The sequence below is a fragment of the Boleophthalmus pectinirostris genome, unplaced genomic scaffold (assembly GCF_026225935.1).
Source record: "Boleophthalmus pectinirostris isolate CB_2022bp ecotype Guang Dong unplaced genomic scaffold, ASM2622593v1 HiC_scaffold_3, whole genome shotgun sequence".
Taxonomy (NCBI): Eukaryota; Metazoa; Chordata; class Actinopteri; order Gobiiformes; family Gobiidae; genus Boleophthalmus; species Boleophthalmus pectinirostris.
The window spans coordinates 17310512-17329396 of record NW_026571299.1 but is presented as its reverse complement, the minus strand read 5'-3'; the positions used below and the strand labels follow the sequence as shown (position 1 = coordinate 17329396).

General features: G+C 38.5%; 1 protein-coding gene across 4 annotated transcripts in view; it reads left to right on the top strand.

The window, feature by feature from the left end:
* The window catches only part of tox2 (TOX high mobility group box family member 2), a 256805-nt gene that overhangs the window by 172129 nt on the left and 65791 nt on the right, over positions 1-18885 (top strand). For all 4 annotated transcript variants that reach the window (XM_055160671.1, XM_055160672.1, XM_055160673.1 and 1 more), the window contains one exon: positions 18101-18385. In XM_055160671.1, the coding sequence (XP_055016646.1) occupies positions 18101-18385 (285 nt within the window). The remainder of the gene's footprint in view (positions 1-18100; positions 18386-18885) is intronic.

Below are 18885 nucleotides of genomic sequence, written 5' to 3'. Positions count from 1 at the left end.
AGACGTGTGAATGATCCACATTTATGCATATAATTAACTACCGCGGTGCGCAGCATTTACGGCTAAAGGCTAATAGCGATATTTTACTATCTAGGACTTATGGGTCGGTCGCGATCGAAGCAACGGGAGCCTGCTTCTTATTGGGAGCCGTGTTTTCTCTTTTTCTCACTTTTTCTCTTCATGCCGCATGTAGACCCGTAGTTTGACAGCAGCAGCGGCTGAAAACGAAACTTTCAGAAATCTGCGTGTGCATAGGATAAAAAAAAAAGTGCATATTTGGCTGCAGTTCAGCATAAAATTAATAAACCAGGAATAACCTGGGGCTCAAGTGCTGGAGAGAGATAGAAACCGAGTCCCGACACTCAGTCCTGGTTCAGTTCTGGTTTAGTCCTGCTTGCAACAAAACAATCTCAAGAGTCGCTTGGGAGCCGAAAGAGCCAGCTGCTTTAGTGAGCCGAGCCAAAAGACCCGGTTCTCCAAAAAAAAAAAAAAAAACTGGAATACCCATCACTAGTAGCTAGAATGTGATGCAAAAATGCCATTAGGCCAATCTACTGTATGTAAATATGATGTAAAGTGTCAAAATAACAATAAATGTTGCCTAAATAAACCCAATTTAAAATCCACTAGAGCCAAACCTAAGTTTTTTAATCAATTCAAGATTTACAGTGAATTTTTACATCACTAAATATATCGGTGATTATATCGGTTATCGGCAGCTCCAACTCCCATTATATCGGTTTCATATCGGCCACAACAAAATCCATATCGGTCGGGCTCTAATACAAAGCACGCCACACTATTGTTTTAAACCTAAGAAATGTGTACAGATTTCCAAAAAAATTTATATTAGTTTAAGTTACCTGACTTATGAGTAGGACTCAATGTTATATTGACAATTATCATTTGCTAGAACCTGGTATGATGCATCTTCCCATTTACTTAAAGGTTCATGGTGTAACCTTTCTGGTGAAGGGTCTATCAAATACCTTTCTCTGTGGAAATCTTACTACTTTGTCTGGAATGTTTCACATGTTTCTATTTTCATGGAGACCAAACTAGACCAAGTTACAGGTCAGATCTGTGGAGAGCAGTGTTGGGGAAGTTACTTAAAAAAAGTAGTGCTTGCTCATTGTTTGTCACTACTAAAAAGTAATCCCTTACTTTACTTAGTTACCCTCTATGGAAACTATCTTTTTATGTTACTCATTACTTTGTTAACTTTTTGGTGTTAAACTGTCACACCATCTAAGCCTAAATACTGGCATGAGACCGATAGTCGACAAGTACCGTAAGGCAAAGCTGAAAAGAACTTTCTCTCCGGCTGCATGCTTTACAGCTTCTCATACCCGGGCCTTGCCGCTTTCCAATGCAGTGGGATCAGTCAGCAGCATACACACAGAAAAGTAATGTTGCGCTGAATTGAAAAAGGAACTACGTATTGTTACCGAATTTTCAGTAGTAGCACGTTACACTATTTTTACCCGAACAAAAGTAGTTACGTTACTGTAACATATTACACCCAACACTGGTGGAGAGGCGACCCTGCTCACCGTCAGAATGCTTGTTATTCTAGGTATTTTTGAGCTATAAAACCACCTCGGTAGATCTGTTTAATGTCGTACTGTGGAACATTCCAAGGCAAGGCAAGACAGGCTTATTTGTATAGCACAATTCGTACACAAAGTCATTCAAAGTGCTTTACAGAATAAGAAATACATTAAAATCACAATAAAAACAAAGCAAAATATAAATAATCATCATAAAGGTAGAACAGACAGAACAATGACATATCCATAGAAACAAGCATGTAGTGGACCCCAAACCAAAAAAGTTACATTGTGCACCTTTAAAGTTAAATGTAAATAAAACTTTGCAGCTTCAATACCCAATAAATAAAAATAGCCATAATATACCATGCATTCTAAAGCCCACTGTATCAATGCTAAAAATGAGACTATGAGGCTATAAGACTAATATTTATGGTCAAATCCTACACTTGCCTTCTCCCTCCCTGCTCCATGTAAAGCAGTGTTATGACGGCACAGAAACACAACTTCCTTGAATAATGCACGTTTGTTTGTGTGACTGCTCCATCAGCGCTGCTTTTGTCTGCGTCAACATTGTCATCGCACACACACACAGATCCACCAAACTCTTATTGTGTTTTTATTGTACCATGTTTTTTGTCCATCTGACTGGCTCTTATAGCAATAATTAGTTTTGTCATTCACACACGAGCTCCATTGTTCACGTGTTAATAGTGATGACAGTGAGAGGAGAGGGAGGCATAGAGCTGTTTGAATGTAACTGTCTGGATGTATTGATGGGAGAACACAGTGGCGTTATCCTATTGTGATCATATAAAGTTAAAAAGTTGTGTTTCTGTGGGATCTTGTCTTGACAACTGAATTTGATTTCTGCCATGATAGTTTTTATACAACTTCTAAATAGTGTTATTCAGAATTAGAGTGGATTTCATTGTTGATTTTGAGTTGGTTTGTTTAAATTTGTGATGGGTTTGTCATGGAAAAATGTTTGACACTGATGTACTCTTGATATTCAGAATAAACAGTTTCTTTTTCATGTGGCCTATTAGCAAAATAGCAAAATGTGTCTGGCTCCAGTACAGGTACAAGCAGCTCTCGAGGTCAAAATAAGTCCTCTATGTTTTGTCTGTATCTAATTGCAAAGCCTCGCATTTGTCAATCTGCCCCAGGACAGCTGTGGCTACAATAGTATCTTACCACCACCAGGAATGAAGTGAATGAAAAATGCTCTGTAAAATATCTTTGTGGCATATGTCTGTGAAAAGACCTATATACATAAAAACTTGCTTACTTTTGGAAATTAGTATTCAAGTCAATGTATTGTTACTTCCATACTGTTACTAATATAATTACACAAGTAAACCTGCTCTGTATAGAACAACTTTTGCTACCACCAGTTCCCTATTCGTTATATATATTTATATTATCCTATTTAGCTTCTGACTAAAATGAATATAATACCCATATGTTCATAAGCAATAGTTAATGGTGCACTCTGTAACTTGTCTGTTGGAGGCTCCGTCACCTGTTTGTCACCATGGAGATGTGCCCAGAATGTTCCACAGGAGATGTGAAATATTCCATGGAGACTTGCAAGCCAATTTACAGGTCAGATTTGTAGAACCGCGACCCCCCACACAGTAAAACTTTATGTTTTATAAGATATTTTTGAACAATAAATAACACCTATAGTTGAATAAATGCAAGGCAGATTAGCTCAATACCATACTGTGGCCAATTTAAATCTCCATGGAGAAAAACAGGTTGCGGAGCTTCTCCAGAAAAGTTACACATTGCACCTTTAAATTACTGAAGTACGGTCTATGTAGATACTGTATATTTTTGTCACATTTGTACTAGTGGTTTCCGATTGTATTGTTCCACTTGTATTCATTTTGATTTTGCTTACAAGACACTGAAATCACCCGGGACCCATTTAAATGTGTTTTTCTGTCTCTGCCACAAACCCAGAGCTGATGTTGACAGCCCTCCTCACATCTCCTCTTTCACTTTATTAGTGTTTCTACGCACTGAATGACACATCTCCAACATGATCACTATACTGAAGTGTTGTGGAGCAAACAAATAGACAAGAGCTCTGACTTAATAAGACCAAAACACAAAGGAATTCACTCTTCAGTAATTCTTATTTTAATTTACAGTGTTTCATTTTTGTTAGCATTGTTTTAAGGGCCCATATTACGCTGTTTTCTGATATATGGTTCATTCAAACAACCGTACATACAAACCGTGCATATTTAGGATGATGTTTTCAAATGGTTTAGTCCTGGTTTAGACCTTGTTTAGTCCTGGTTTAGACCTGGTTTAGACCTTGTTTAGACCTGGTTTAGACCTGGTTTAGTCCTGGTTTAGTCCTGGTTTAGTCCTGGTTTAGACCTGGTTTAGACCTGGTTTAGTCCTGGTTTAGTCCTGGTTTAGACCTGGTTTAGACCTTGTTTAGACCTGGTTTAGTCCTGGTTTAGACCTGGTTTAGTCCTGGTTTAGACCTGGTTTAGACCTGGTTTAGACCTGGTTTAGTCCTGGTTTAGACCTGGTTTAGACCTGGTTTAGTCCTGGTTTAGTACTGGTTTAGACCTGGTTTAGTCCTGGGTAGGTGGGCGGGATTCCTCACATCGATGACATTACGAATTGCGTACCCCCACCTAAAAAATCCCCACTACACCATTGTTGCCAATAGCTCATTAACAAGGTTAAAGGTAACTATTAACATGAAAATTCATGACATCACAAGGTGGAATAGAGCATTGAACTTTGGAGATACAGCCAGACTAATAATAATAAAGTGTGACTCAAACATGCGCGATGAAGCAAAACACAACTTTAGGTACTGTAAATTTTGTATGGTGTGGTTTATGGAGTTTAAAAACACAGTGGAACACTTTCTGTATTACCACATGACACAAGGTGGATTAGGAAACAACATTATAACATAGATCAGAAAATAGCATAATATTGATCCTTTAATAATAAAAACTAACTAGAAAAGCACTCAGAGAGCGCAGACCTCCACCAAGGACTACCCCCATTTTTTATATAAATTGCGATAAAATCAGTCTTCTGGATCAGATCCGGATCAGCCTTTGGAATATGAAAGAGGATCCCATTGTCCATCCCTGAGTCAAATTTCATGGGGTTTGGTCAATAATTAACCGAGATATTGAGAAACAAAATTTTTTGCCCCATTTACCACAATGTTAACTAAAATTTCAAAGTGATCCAGAATCCAGGATTTCTTCCGGATCACCCCCAAAATGAAATCACTTCTTCCTTTTCACATTTCCAACAAATCCTGAAAATCGGTCCATAACTTTTTGAGTTATGTTGCTAACAGACAAACAAACAAACAGACAAACAAACAAACAGACAAACAAACAAACAGACAAACGCCGGCAAAAACATAACCTCCTTGGCGGAGGTAATTAAATCAAGTGAAGATATAGAATTGGTATTGCTTGAAAAAAGAGGAATTGATAAAACAGAAAAGAAAAAAAAAATCAATGACATGACCCACTTTTTAGTTTTATTACCAACAGTACAGATAAAAACACGTATTAATGAATTTATGTTTAATATTTGATGGTTTGTTTCTTATAACCTCAGTATGTTGCGTGGTAGCATCCATTAGCTCTGCAGCATGCCACTTCAAATTAGCCAGCGTACAGCGCACATTAGAGCTCCTTCTACAGCCCGGGGTTAAACAAACAAATGATATCATTATATGTCGTCCAATCAAATCACTGCGACCTCTTGACCCCGGAGGTGAGTCAGACGCATGATGGGAGATAACATGACGCAAAGACAGTGACGCTAATTCAAAGTGACGCGGTGGTCAAACGGGATGACCTCTGATCCAGGTGACAAGTGAGTCGACCCGAAGGAGGAAGAAAAAATGAAAGAAAATAGGAAATGCACGTGATTAGAAAGTCTGGGTTTAGTTATGTTTAATCAGATTTATATACTGATGTAAGATGGTAATTTTTGCATTTATTTCTAGCAAGTTCTAACGGTTTCTTCACAAAAAAGTATTTAAGCAGCTTCATCTGTCAGTCTTGCCTCATCTTATTTGTTATCTGAAGAGGTTTAAAACTTCTGCTTAAGGTAGCTTTATTATTATTTCAATGTACTGCTGCCAAAGAATCCAGTGTATTGTGTGTTGTTTATGTTTTTCCAGACTAAAAAAGTTGTTGACTGTTATGTTGAAAAAGTTTTGGAACACAGCACCTATTTTTCTTTCTTTTTTTTCCCCCCAAACTTTCAAACTTTGGAAAGACTTACTCACACTGATGGAAAAAATAATAAAATATGCAACCATATTATAACGGTGTTCGCTCATCATTAGTTTAACAAAGTTAAGTTGAATTTCATTTGACGCTGTTTGATCCTGTAGTGACCTGCATTTGAGGCTTGAGAGACGTTTTCACATACCTACTTTTTCATGTAAAATTTAAAAACATGTAAAATAAATCTGGTACTTGTTATGACAACAGTTCACTTCGAAGGCCTAACCATTATGTAGTTTTGAACAGGAAATCAATGGAACTGTTTATATTATTAAAAGGACATGGTATTTTCTGATCTATGTTATAATCAGTGTTGGGAAGGTTACTTTTAAAATATATTCCCCTACAGATTACAGACCCCAAAATGTAGTTTGTAACGAAATCCATGAAATTACTTAAAGTCAGTAATGTAATCTGAATACTTTGGATTACTTGATTTGCTGTAGAGAAGCAAAGATTCAGATATCTTCACATAAGACGTTTTGTCTGATAAAAGACAATAAAAAGCCCAGACTTTACTTAACCAAATTAAAAATATTATTGATAGAAGAGGAGGAGACACGTCAGCCCAACATGGTTTAATCCTGTTAAATTCTGTTTGCGACATATTTTAGACCTGGTTTTAGTCCTGGTTTGGCCCTGGTTTAGTCCTGGTTTAGTCCTAGTTTAGACCTAATTTAGACCTAATTTAGACCTGGTTTAGACCTGGTTTAGTGTCCGGCAATGAGTGGAATTACCGAAAAAAAAAAAGAAAAAAAAACTGAAAAATGGAAAATACCTCTGTGTAATCCATTTATTCCAACAAAGTAACTGTAATCCAATTACCACTCACTGAAACAGTAACTGTAACTGAATACAGTTACTCATAATTTGTACTCTGATTGCATAACTCCGGTACATGTAATCTGTTACTCCCCAACACTGGTTGTAATGTTATAATCATCAAAAAACATACCTGGAGTTTTTGTACACAAACCCTACATATTTAGGCTGAATTCTTCTCTCAAACTGAAAATACTCTGCACCAATTTGTGATGTCATGTGGTAATACAGGAAGTGCTCGACTGCATTTTTTAATTTTTTTTTTTTACTCCATACACCTTCACTAGAATCATTTGGATGATTTAGCCCTAGAATTGTCAATCTCTACTGAACTAAAGATAAATGATAGCTTTTAAAGTGAAAACTCCATATTCTTCTTCTTTTTTTTTTTAGCTTGAGAGATCTAGAGATCCTAATAATAAATGATCACTCAAACATGGAATGAAGGAATGAAACAAACTCCAACTCCAACTATGTTTTGATGTAACAACATTATAACTTTATAAGTTTATGACTTAAATCTCTTAAGAATCAAGAATTTTGCATGATATAAAACCTTTAAATCATGTTAGATCAATATTGCTTTTATGTAAACAATGATATATGTTCTGATTTAATAGGCTCTATTCACTCTTATGTCATAAACCAAGAAGATGTATGGAAAGATGCGATTACAACTTCCCAGGTCCAGTTTCCTTTATCTACATGTCACTGTAGCTTTACGTTATGTTCGGCTAATCAACAATTCCTACCATACCTCAGTTTTCATCATTTGCCCACTGACGCACAACTCCGAGAGCACTGGGTACATGTGGTTAGAAAAAATTATTCCGAACAGCACATAAATGCAAGATGATTCCAAACTGCACGTACGTATGCAGTCTTCATTTTACCATTGATCACATTTAATTCAATGGGTTTGATCACAGTCGGTCGGCGATCCCAGTGTTGGGAACTACAGCGGAAGTTGTAATCGCATTTTTCCAAACGTCTGCCTGCTTTGTGGCGTAAGTGTGAATAGAGCCTATACTACTGGTAAATGTCCACAAAAGCATAATGTATTCAAATAATATATGTCTCATGGTTAAATAAAATAAACTTTTTGATTGCCTTTTCCATGTTATATACTTTAAAAATGCTCCAAAAACAATGCTGTGTATACTTTGTGAAAGGTCCTGTTTGAGGACAGTCCAGCCTATCCGAATAGTAAGTTTATTCTGCCTCCTCTTCTGTATGGACCTGCCAGAGCGCGCTTTGTGATGTGTTGATGACCTTTGACCTCATACTGTAGCCAGAGAACAGATATGGCTTTAATTAACCTCGAGCTGATGTAGCGATATCGAGATGAGAACAGAGATTAGAAGAAACTGTATTAAAATCAGCCAACACACAGGAATAACAGCGGTGCATGCCATTCTGATTAAAGTTATCTTTGTAGCTTGACGACTATTTCTCCTCGCTGTCTGGTATTAAAGTTAAATCTGGTAAACACTCATAAATATACATCATAAGCTCAATGAAAATACTTGCTCCTCTCAGAGATAAGGCCACTGTTGTTGTAGGTGAATGGGATTGGGGGGAGGTGAGATAGTACTGTGTGTGTGTGTGTGTGTGTGTGTGTAGGTGTGTGTGCGTGTGTGTGTTGTGTGTACGTGTGTGTGAAAAGGTGTGAGGGTTGGCGGTGGCAAACAGTGACTTATCAGAGTTTTTGAGCTTTTAAGGGGGTTGTACCCGGTTATTTTTTATAGTGGTGGTAACATCCATTGACCCACAGGTTGGCGGAGCAATTCCAGCTCCCACAGATGAATGTGGTTGTTGTGTCCTTGGGCATCAAGACACTTAATAAGACACCAGCTCCTTGATGTAAACCACTTTAAAAATGTGACCATTTACACTACCGGTCGAAAGTGTCCACCTTTGGCAGATATAACAACTGAACACACTTGCGGCTCGTTCTTTTTACAATAGAAATCAATTATTCTTCAGAAAGTTCTTCCCAAGTTTGTTGCAGAAGTTCCCATAAATGTGTGGCACTTGTAGGTTGCTTGGCTTTCACTCTTCTGTCCAGTTCATCCCAAAACCAGCTCATTGGGGTTTAAGTCTGGAGACTGTGCTGGACACTCCATGTTTTCAAGCTTACCATCTTGTTCTTTTTTCCTGAGGTAGTTTTGGCAGAGCTTGGACTTGTGTTTTTTTTTAATCTTTTATCTTTTTTTAACCTCTAGCTGTTCAGTTCTTACCTTTGTACCATTTCAAGCTCTTCATTGGTGTTGCATGACTTGAATTGCAATAAATAACTGGAAAAAATTAGGGTGTTCTCAAACTTTTGACTGGTAGTGTACCATTCCTTCAAAACAGATATTGTAAAAGTAGTTGTAGAGTCAAAATAAAATGTCTCTGTGCTGTCTGCATCTAATTGCAGATTAATTTTGATTTGCAAACCAGGAAGTTAACGTTGGTGAACTGTGTGCATACTTATTAATTTTTAAAAGGCCTCTCATTGAGGTACACTGTAGTCATTATTCATGCACTCCACACAGCTGTCATTGAATCTACAGATCCCGTGGGGCAAACTGATTGAAGCAAGGCTGCCAATTTGTGCCATTAGCCCCTATGACGACCATCAAGCACAAACCACATTCATATTGACATTAGGTTAGTGTCTTGCCTAATGCTGGTAGGATATATGTTAGTAAATCTACAAACAAATTTAAATGTTGTTTTTTGACTCTACTTCAATCCTACCTTAGCACATACACATTTGAATATCACATAATTGGAATGTCAATCAAATAGACTTTAATTATGAATGCCAGTATTGAATCACCAAAACGTATTGCCTCTCTGCTTTCCTTGCACTACTTTGATTTATAACAAGCATCAAATGACCCTTAATCAGTTTGCGTCATGTACCAGCGCAGCCACAATAATCTCCTAATAGGAAGAACGTATACAGATAATGATCCATTAGCCACAGTCAATACCCTCTCCAGAAGGCCTTGAAAACTCAGCGCTAGTACACAACCGTGCCAAACCAAAGACGCACTGGAAAGCTCCCCGATCAATGTTATTTCCCACACCAACTGTCTGCTCGTCTGTTACGCTCAAATGAAAGGTGCGCTGGTATGCTACAGTTACAGAAGAGACGAGTGCATCTTAATTAAAGCCTTGCAGATTGTGAAGCTCACCAGACATACTGCGCTGTGGAAATGTTTGAGTCTGTAATCCACTGTCAAATAGTTGAATGGACCTGCGCCATATGGGGTAGAAGAAGTCAACAATGTGTGCATGGGAATTTGTTTGACATTTTATAACTACTTTTCCAATGTTGTGGTTCTAGTCTTTGAAGGTGCGCAATGTAACTTTTTGGTTGGAGGTCTGCCATCTGTTTTGTTTTTTATGGATATGTCATTGTTTTGCTCAGAATGTTCCACAGTATGACATTAAACCTTACATTTATGCAATTACAGGTGGTTTTATAGCTCAACAATACCAAGAAAAACAGGAATTCTGACTGTGAGCAGGGTTGCCTCTCCACAGATCTGATTTGGTCTCCATGAAGCATTCCAAACAAAGCAATAGCATCTCCTTGAAGAAAAGCATTTGACGGACTGTCCACAAGAAAAGTTACAATATGCATCTTTAAAAGTACAGTGCATAAGTTTTCTGGTGGAGGGTCTGTCATTTGCTTGTGTCCATGGAAATGTTTTTGCGTTGAATGAAGTGGTACTTGGATTTATTTGGGTATGGGTGTATTTATTTAGCTCAAAAAGCATTGAAAAACATGCATTCTGACTCTGGGCAGGGTCCCCTCTCCACAGATCTGACCAAACTGTGCAGATTGACCTATGTTTATTGCAAACTCAGAAAAGAGAAAAGAGAAAAATTAAGTTCTGTACCCCTCTGTTCTCTGCACTAAGTTGCTCACAATCAGCATGCCTTCCCCTAATGAAACCAATGTACATTGCATCAGGTTTATGAAGTTATAGTGTATTGTTTTGTATCGTCACCTCGGTACTGATTTTAAAGTTTATTCTATATGTTAATTCATGTTTCACCTGATGGGGAATATTTCTCATTATATAATGATGAGTTGGACTCATGCGCTCATAAATAAAGGCAGGGTGTCTTGCTTTGCTGGTAAAGGGAATTGAACTAACAACTTTAAGGTCAGTGGAGATTTGTTACTAACTAAGCAGTTGCCCCAAGATATTGTTGTTTTCATGGATATGTCACTGCTTTGCTTGGAATATTCCATAGTATGACATTAAAGGGCTCTACCTAAGATTTACTGAATTACAGATGTTTTATTACTCAAAAATACCTTGAAAAACAGGCATTCTGACTGTGGGCGGGGTCACTTCTCCACAGATCTGACCTGTACCTTGGTCTGGTTTGGTCTCCATGAAGAAAGAAAGCTTTAATACCATACTGTGTAACATTCCAAACAAAGCAATAGCATCTCCATGAAGAAAAGCATTTGATGGACCCTCCATCAGAAAAGTTACACAGTGCACCTTTAAGCTAACTGTAAGGTTTAGATGAATTTTTAGAGGAACATTTTCTCTGTCAAAAGCTTTTAGTTGCACTAATTAGCTAGCAGCATAAGTTTTGTTCTATTTAAGACTCTTTGAACTGAGATTTCTTGTGCGGAGTTGCAGTCCAAAAACATACACAGCTGAACAGGTCCACCAGAAAAGTCCCTTGCTTTAAAAATGTCCAAACATGAACCGCATTGGAACAAAATATGACTGCAAATCATACAATACACAACCATTGTTTGTATTTTACTTTTAAAGAAGCTTGTGTACATTACCCTGTGTGTACACGTGGTTGGGAGCATGCAATCTCATTCTGAATAGAGCACTATGAATAATTTATCTCGCCACAATCCGACTGGGAGTGTCCTTGGTATTTACATTTTATCATCAAGGGCGCTGGAGGGGCCTTCAATACAATCTAACACATGACATCTCCTCACTCTTCATCGCTCATGACCCAGGCTCTGTACAAGACTCTTATTTGGACGGATATAGAGAGGGTGAACTCGTGTATTTGCACTGACAAAACAGAAGATCTCACAAGGACTAAGGCTCAATCACATTTGAAGACTTTGCCCTTGAGATCGAGCTCTTAAAAATGCACGGTGTAACATTTCCAGTTGAGGATCTACCACACGCTTGTCTCCATGAATATGTTGTTGTTTTGGCTGGAACGTTCCACAGTTTAGCTTTAAATATCTTACATGTATCCAGTAGAGCTCAGGATTGTGACGTCACATTTTGTTGTTTCCTCATCAAAAAGGCAAGACAAGGCAAGTTTATTTGTGTAGCACAATTCGTACACAAAATAATTCAAAGTGCTTTACAGAATAAGAAATACATTAAAATCACAATAAAACAAATCAAAACATAAATAATCATCCATCCATCCATTTTCTTCCTCTCATCCGGGGTCGGGGTGCGGGGGCAGCAGTCTAAGCAGGGACTCCCAGACTTCCTTCACCCTGGACACTTCCTCCAGCTCCTCTGGGGTGACCCGAGGCGTTCCCAGGCCAGACTAGAGACATAGTCTCTCCAGTGTGTACTGGGTCTTCCCTGGGGCCTCCATCTGGTGGGGCATGTCCAGAAAACCTCCCAAGGGAGGCGCCCAGGAAGCATCCGGATCAGATGCCTGAGCCACTTCAGCTGGCTCCTCTTGGTGTGGAGGAGCAGCGGCTCTACTTCGAGCTCCTCCCTTGTGACTGAGCTCCTCACCCTATCTCAAAGGGAGCGCCCAGCCACCCTGCAGGGGAAACTCATTTTGACCGCTTGTATCCGCAATCTCGTCCTTTTGGTCATTACCCAGAGCTCATGACCATAGGTGAGGGTCGGAATGAAGACTGACCGGTAAATTGAGAGCTTCACCTTATAAATAATCATCATAAAATTAAAAAGAGAGCAGAATGCAGAATGAAAAATGAAAACCTTTCAGTCATACGCACATCTAAACTGGAGTTGTGCTTTGTTTCAATCACACATGTTTAACACACACCCTGCATATTTAGGCTGTGTTCTTCTCCCAAACTGAAAACACTCCAGCCTGTGATGTCATGTGGTAATATAGGAAATGCTCCATTGTCTTTTTAGACTCCATACACCTTCACTAGAATCATTTCAATGCTTTCAGCCCTGGAATTGCTGATCTTTACATCACTAAAGGTGAAATTTAGCTGTTATCTGAAAACCAATGCTTCATGACATCCACTAATAATGCAGGATTACTCAAACGTGTGAATGAAACAAAACAGAACTCCAGGTATGTTTTTGAACATAACTTAAAGCTCACAAGAGTCAGTTTTGCATATATAAAACCTTTAAGCGAGTGTATTATAATAGATTTATCTCAACTTGCTTTCACTAGCCCTTATTAGGCTGTTGAGAAAACTGATGAGATGTGATCATTTAAAGGCTTCTCGCTCCAAGCTCTCTCCACACAAAGGCTCCCTCCCTGTTTACAGAAGGACACTCAGTTTCCTTCCAACAATTATGAGGGGAATTGAATTTGAGGAAACATTGCTTTTCTTCTCCGTCGGACCACACAATGACGCTCTCCCCAAAGGTTTTCAAACGCATCTGTCTTCAAAGGCCAGGAGAGCATTATAACAGCAGGTTTAAGCACAGGGACAAACAGGCACACACAATCACTGTTTTGGCCTAATTTGTCCTCATCTTTGTGTTAGGTTGTGACTGCTGCTGAAAGGGACAGCTGACCTCTTATTACTTTCTCAAATTAAAGGTCCTATATTACATATAATTGACTATTGTGAGCTGTAAGTCATGTTATAATATAATTTCCTCATCAAAAACATACCTGGAGCTGAGTTTTGTTTTGTTTCACTCAGATGGTTGAGTAATCCTTTATTATTAGTCAGTCTGCATCTCCAAAGCTCAAAATGCTCTGTCAGGTAACACCTTTTAACTTAAAGTTTTGTAGAGTTTGTATTCCAGAGCTGAAATTATCTAGTGAAGATGTATTGAGTTTAAAAACACAGTAGAACACATCCTGTATTACCACATGACATCACAAGGTGTTTTCTGTTTGAGAAAAAAAGCATGGAGGGGGACTCAGAGCATAAAAAATTAAAGTGAAGCAATTTGTTTAATTGATATATAATGTCAATAATTATTTTTTGTTATTTTTTTTCATGTTGAAGCTATGATTTATTAACCTGATTCATCAGCCGTTTCACTTCGTGGAAACCGTCTGACCTCGTAGCATTAGGATTCGTTCACTCGATGGTAGACGGGTACTTTTTTTATTTAACCATTCGCTGCTATTTGGTCATGACGTATGTAACGCACCAAATCCCGTAGGAAGAAGGGCAATAATGTCTTTCCCCTTGAGAAAATTCAACAAATATTCTCTTTGTTCCAGCTTTAAATCCTCGATCTCGGGAATCGTTGCCAACATGGAATGTATGGCTCTTCGCTGATTGGCTGGTGCCCGTACTCGCACTTTTGAGATTCTTGCAAACCGTGTAGTGTATTCCGATTCCTGACCAGTCGCTGGAGAGAAATTAAATTGAGCTGAGGCACTAGGTAGCACCAGCCTGTCTAGTGAATTAGTGGTCTGAGTAGGGGACAGATTTATGTAGTATCTTTTTACCTTCAAATCTTGCAGTTTTAGATCTCTCATTCTAAAATACATGTGATTATTGTATTGTATCTCTTAAATATTTATGCTGCTGGAGTTCTTTGTACACTATGAGTATCACAGTTACATTTGTATGTATTTTTTCCCAAATTGTGCAGCCCTACAAAAAATGTATAACTTGGACCTTCAGATCTGTAATGAAAATGGCAACTTTAGTCTAAGTTCTTTTCTCAAATGGAAAACACTGTTCTACCTTGAGATGCCATTTGGTAATACAGGAAGTGCTCCACTGTGTTTTTAAAATCCATACACCTTCACTATAAACATTCACATAATTTCACCTCTGGAATGTCCCATCTCTGCAGGACTGAAGGTAAAAGGTACAGTAGCTGTTAACTTGAATACTTCCGCTTCATGACATCTGAAGGTGGAATAGAGCATTTTGAGCTTTGAGGATGTAGACGGACTAATAATACTGGATTTTTCAAACACTGCAGGATTGCGACTAAAAATGTACAACTTGGACCTTGCTCAGATCTGTAGTGAAAAAGGCATAACTTTGACAGATGTACCTGGCACCCCCTCTCCTCTCCCCCTCCCTCCAAACCAGTGCCCCTTATTTTCTCCGAGTATCTGTTTGAGAGATAAATGACCAGTGCAGCGCTGCGGATGACGGCCTACACAAAGATGATATTGAATTGATTTCAGAAATGTTGCAGAACTGACTGTTTGATGTATACTGCCAGTCGTGAATCATAAGAATTCTATTAAAAACTCTTGAATGGCTGACACCACAATGTTATTTGCGATGATTAATTTGGCTCAGTCTTTACAATGGGAGTCAAGTTGGACTGGTGCACACAAAAAATCTTTTCATTCCCCATTGAATTTGTCTGTTTTTATTTTTTACTTACTTCGATCTGACTGGACTTCTTTTGCGCAGTTGCGTAAAGAAGGATATTACACTTTGATGGGGTATTAGCTGCTAACACGGTACATATTTTCATCACCGTGTTACCTTTTAGTCTATATTCGGTGAAACTAACATACTGCTCTTCATGCTAAGTCACTCCCCTTTCAGAGCGCTTTGCACACAATGAGCGTGCAAACTACTGCACATTGCATCAAGTTGTAGTGTACTGTTTTGTATCATGCTTTTGTATATTTATGAAAAATTACAGTGTGCCTAGGACAGGATTGTACTGCTGGCCATAAGGAGGACCTGGGAGAGATCAATATATTACTCAAACATGCATGGATAACATCTAAAACATGTTTTTGATGAAAGAACAATATTATAACATGGTAGAAAGCTTCAAAATGTAGATTTTTGCATCAACTACCACCTCAACCCTTCCAACCAGATATAATTTCTTAAAGAAGCCAATCTTTTCTTTCTAATTTTATGCATTTTGCACTAATTTACTTTGAAAATCATCTAAGAAGCAGATAAAAAATACATAAACAAAGAACATATTTTACATCATAATAGTCTATAATAATAGTGTAACATTTTGTTTAGATCATGCATAATTTTAAACGATAGACACACTCCCACTCTGTTTGAACTATATTAAACAACAATAATAATAATGCATCAGTTTTATATAGAGCTTTTCTGGACACTTAAAGACACTTTAGGTCAGACTGATGGAAGTCAGGCTGCCAATCTGCGCCATCGGCCTCTCCGACCACCACCTTCACTCACTCACACACCACACACAACGCTCCACTGTGGCACCTGATTTTCCCAGTGATCTTCCCATCCAAGTACTAACCAGACCCGGACTTGCTTAGCTCCTGAGCTCTGACGGGATCAGGCTTTGACAAACCTGGTATGGCCACAAACAAATCTTAGCCTTGGTCATTTCTATCTGTGATTAGTTTCTGTCTTACAAATAAATATAACATGAGCGGCTCTTTGAAGCGAACAGTTCAGAAATATTCAGATCCCATGAAAGAATCCAAAGTCCCATCACTACCAGGCTGACATCGCTCCATTAAGCACAATGTTGGTCTTCTTTATTACACATAGCTGCAGCTTTTGTCCCGAAATGAGATGTTCGCGATCTGAAACAAAATTACACCTATTCTGACAAAATGACAAATCACGCACAGTTTATCCAACGTTTTCACAGGAAAGCGGGCTGCGTCTGTGTGACAAGATGTTAATATCATTTCTATCCAGTCTATATTTGTAAAGTGAGTCCCCAGAGAATAGACAGAGAAGGCTTTTGATGTGTTTAAAAGTGGTCACACTGGTTTACACTGCAGTGATGTTGGTACATTCAAAATAATGGGATTGCAAAATGATTATACATATTCTGTCAGTCAAGGTAAATACATTTGCTCTCTAAAATAATAAAGGTATGTGGGGGAAAAAGTGATTAAAATATCTAATGTACACAAGTAGAAGCTGTGTATGTTGCTGCTATGAAAATGTTACTCTCGGTACATGACAAGAGACCAAGAAATGTGTATTTTTCCACTTCAAACCACATATATAGAGATTAAATTATCACACACAAACCATGTATAATTAGGATAAGTTGTTGTGGTGGTAATACAGGAAATGCTCCACTGTGTTTTTAAATTTCATACTAGTGTCTTAATATGTAGTATGTCACAGTATGTAGTAAGTTTCAAGATTCAAGAGGTTTTTTTTTACATTCTCCTCTTGACTGCATCTGGACTCGGTCTTGTCTCGGTCTTGTCTTGTTCTTGAAGGCGCTTGGACTCGGTCTTGTCTTGGATTGAAGGTCTGACACTCGACAAGTGCCCCATCATATTTCATTACGGCTGTCAATTAATTTCTTACCGGCAATTAATTTCTTGTGGTTGAAGTTTGACTAATAAAAGTGCACAATTGCATCTGTATTTGTCACAACGTGCAAATGTGCAGAGGCTGGCAAACACCACTGCAAAACCAGTAAGAGAATGTAACTCCAGTTAGAAACTAAAAAAAAGTGTTAAAAATCATACCCACTTTCTTCACTTTCTTAACAGTTTTCTGCTAAGTGTCAGTGGAAGTTCTCTTAAAGAAGGGGTTCTCAAACTGTGGGTGAGGGTCCAAAAAGGGAGCACAGTTTGCTTGGCTTATTTTATGCCTAAATTAACACTGATCAGATCAAATGGGGATAGATCTAAAAAAACATTGATATGTATGTGCCAAAATTACTGTGAAATACAAATAAATGTAGAAAATTATAAAGATGGTCTCAGTTTGGTCTCGATGGGCCTTGGTCTTAGTCTTGTCTCGGTCTCAGCCTTTAAAAGTCTCAGTCTTGTCTTGGTCTTGTCTTGGTCTCGGGACCCTGTGGACTCGGACAGGTCTTGGTCTCGATTAGTGCAGTCTTGACTACAACACTACTTCATACACCTTCGCCTGAATCATTTGGATAATTTCAGCCCTGGTATTGCCAAACTCTACCAAACAAAAGGTAAAAGGTAGATATGAAAACTACCACTTCATGACATCACAGGGTGGAACACAGCATTTTGAGCTTTGGAGATGTACAGACTAATAATGCAGGATTACTCAAATATGTGTTTTTGAGGTGGTAACAGCATTATAACGTGGCTTAAAGCTCACAAACAGGGTAACTGTGTTCATTTATCTATACAGTTTATGGTCTGAACTGCAGAAGGTTATATCCATATTTTGTGTAAACAGATTTTTTTTTTCTTTTTTTAGGGCACTAATTTTATTTTTATGCAAATTTCGAATAATTCAGCTTTTGTCAGTAATATAGTGAGTCTTTTTCTTATCCTGTTCTCTCTTGTGCTCCACAGAACTACACAGGCCAGAGCGGAGGAGGAGGCGGCGGCGGAGGAGGGGGCGGGACTAACGGCGGCGGCAACGGAGACGAGGACTACGAGATCCCGCCCATCACCCCGCCCAACCACCCCGAGCCCCCCCTCCTGCACCTGATGGAGCACGACTCAGCGGGATACCTGTGCCACTCCCTGCCCCACAACGGACTGCTCAACCCATACTCCTACCCCGAGCTGCCCACCCTCATGATGTCCAACATGCTGACCCAGGACGGGCACCTCGTCTCCAGCCAGATGCACTCGGTGAGTACCCTGAGAGTACCCTGACCGCCTGGGACAATTGTTCATGCTGTTGACTAAAATGTTGTCTCCATAGTTTTTGTCAAGGTTATTTTCTAAATTAAAAGTAATCATTATGACTAAACTATGACTAATATTACAGGAGTACTTTTGCGCTGACTAAAACTATGACTAACAGTTTGTATTTCCACTGATTAAAAGTACGGGTAATGTTTAATGTTTATTTTTTTTATAATAATAATAAACATAAATTAATAAAAGCAATGAGTAGAGACTAGATCCAAGTTTCACTTTCAATTCCAGAGCCCCCAACATAAACAAACTCAACATCTGTATATGATGTCCCATGATGAAATGCAATACAACTGATCATAATAAAAACATAAATCGTAAAACTGTCAAAGTTTTATATGCGCTTTTCCATCTTCAAGGCACTCAAAGCTCTTTACATCAAGGAACCACTCACCCACTCACTCACACACACTCAGACACCAGTGTACACA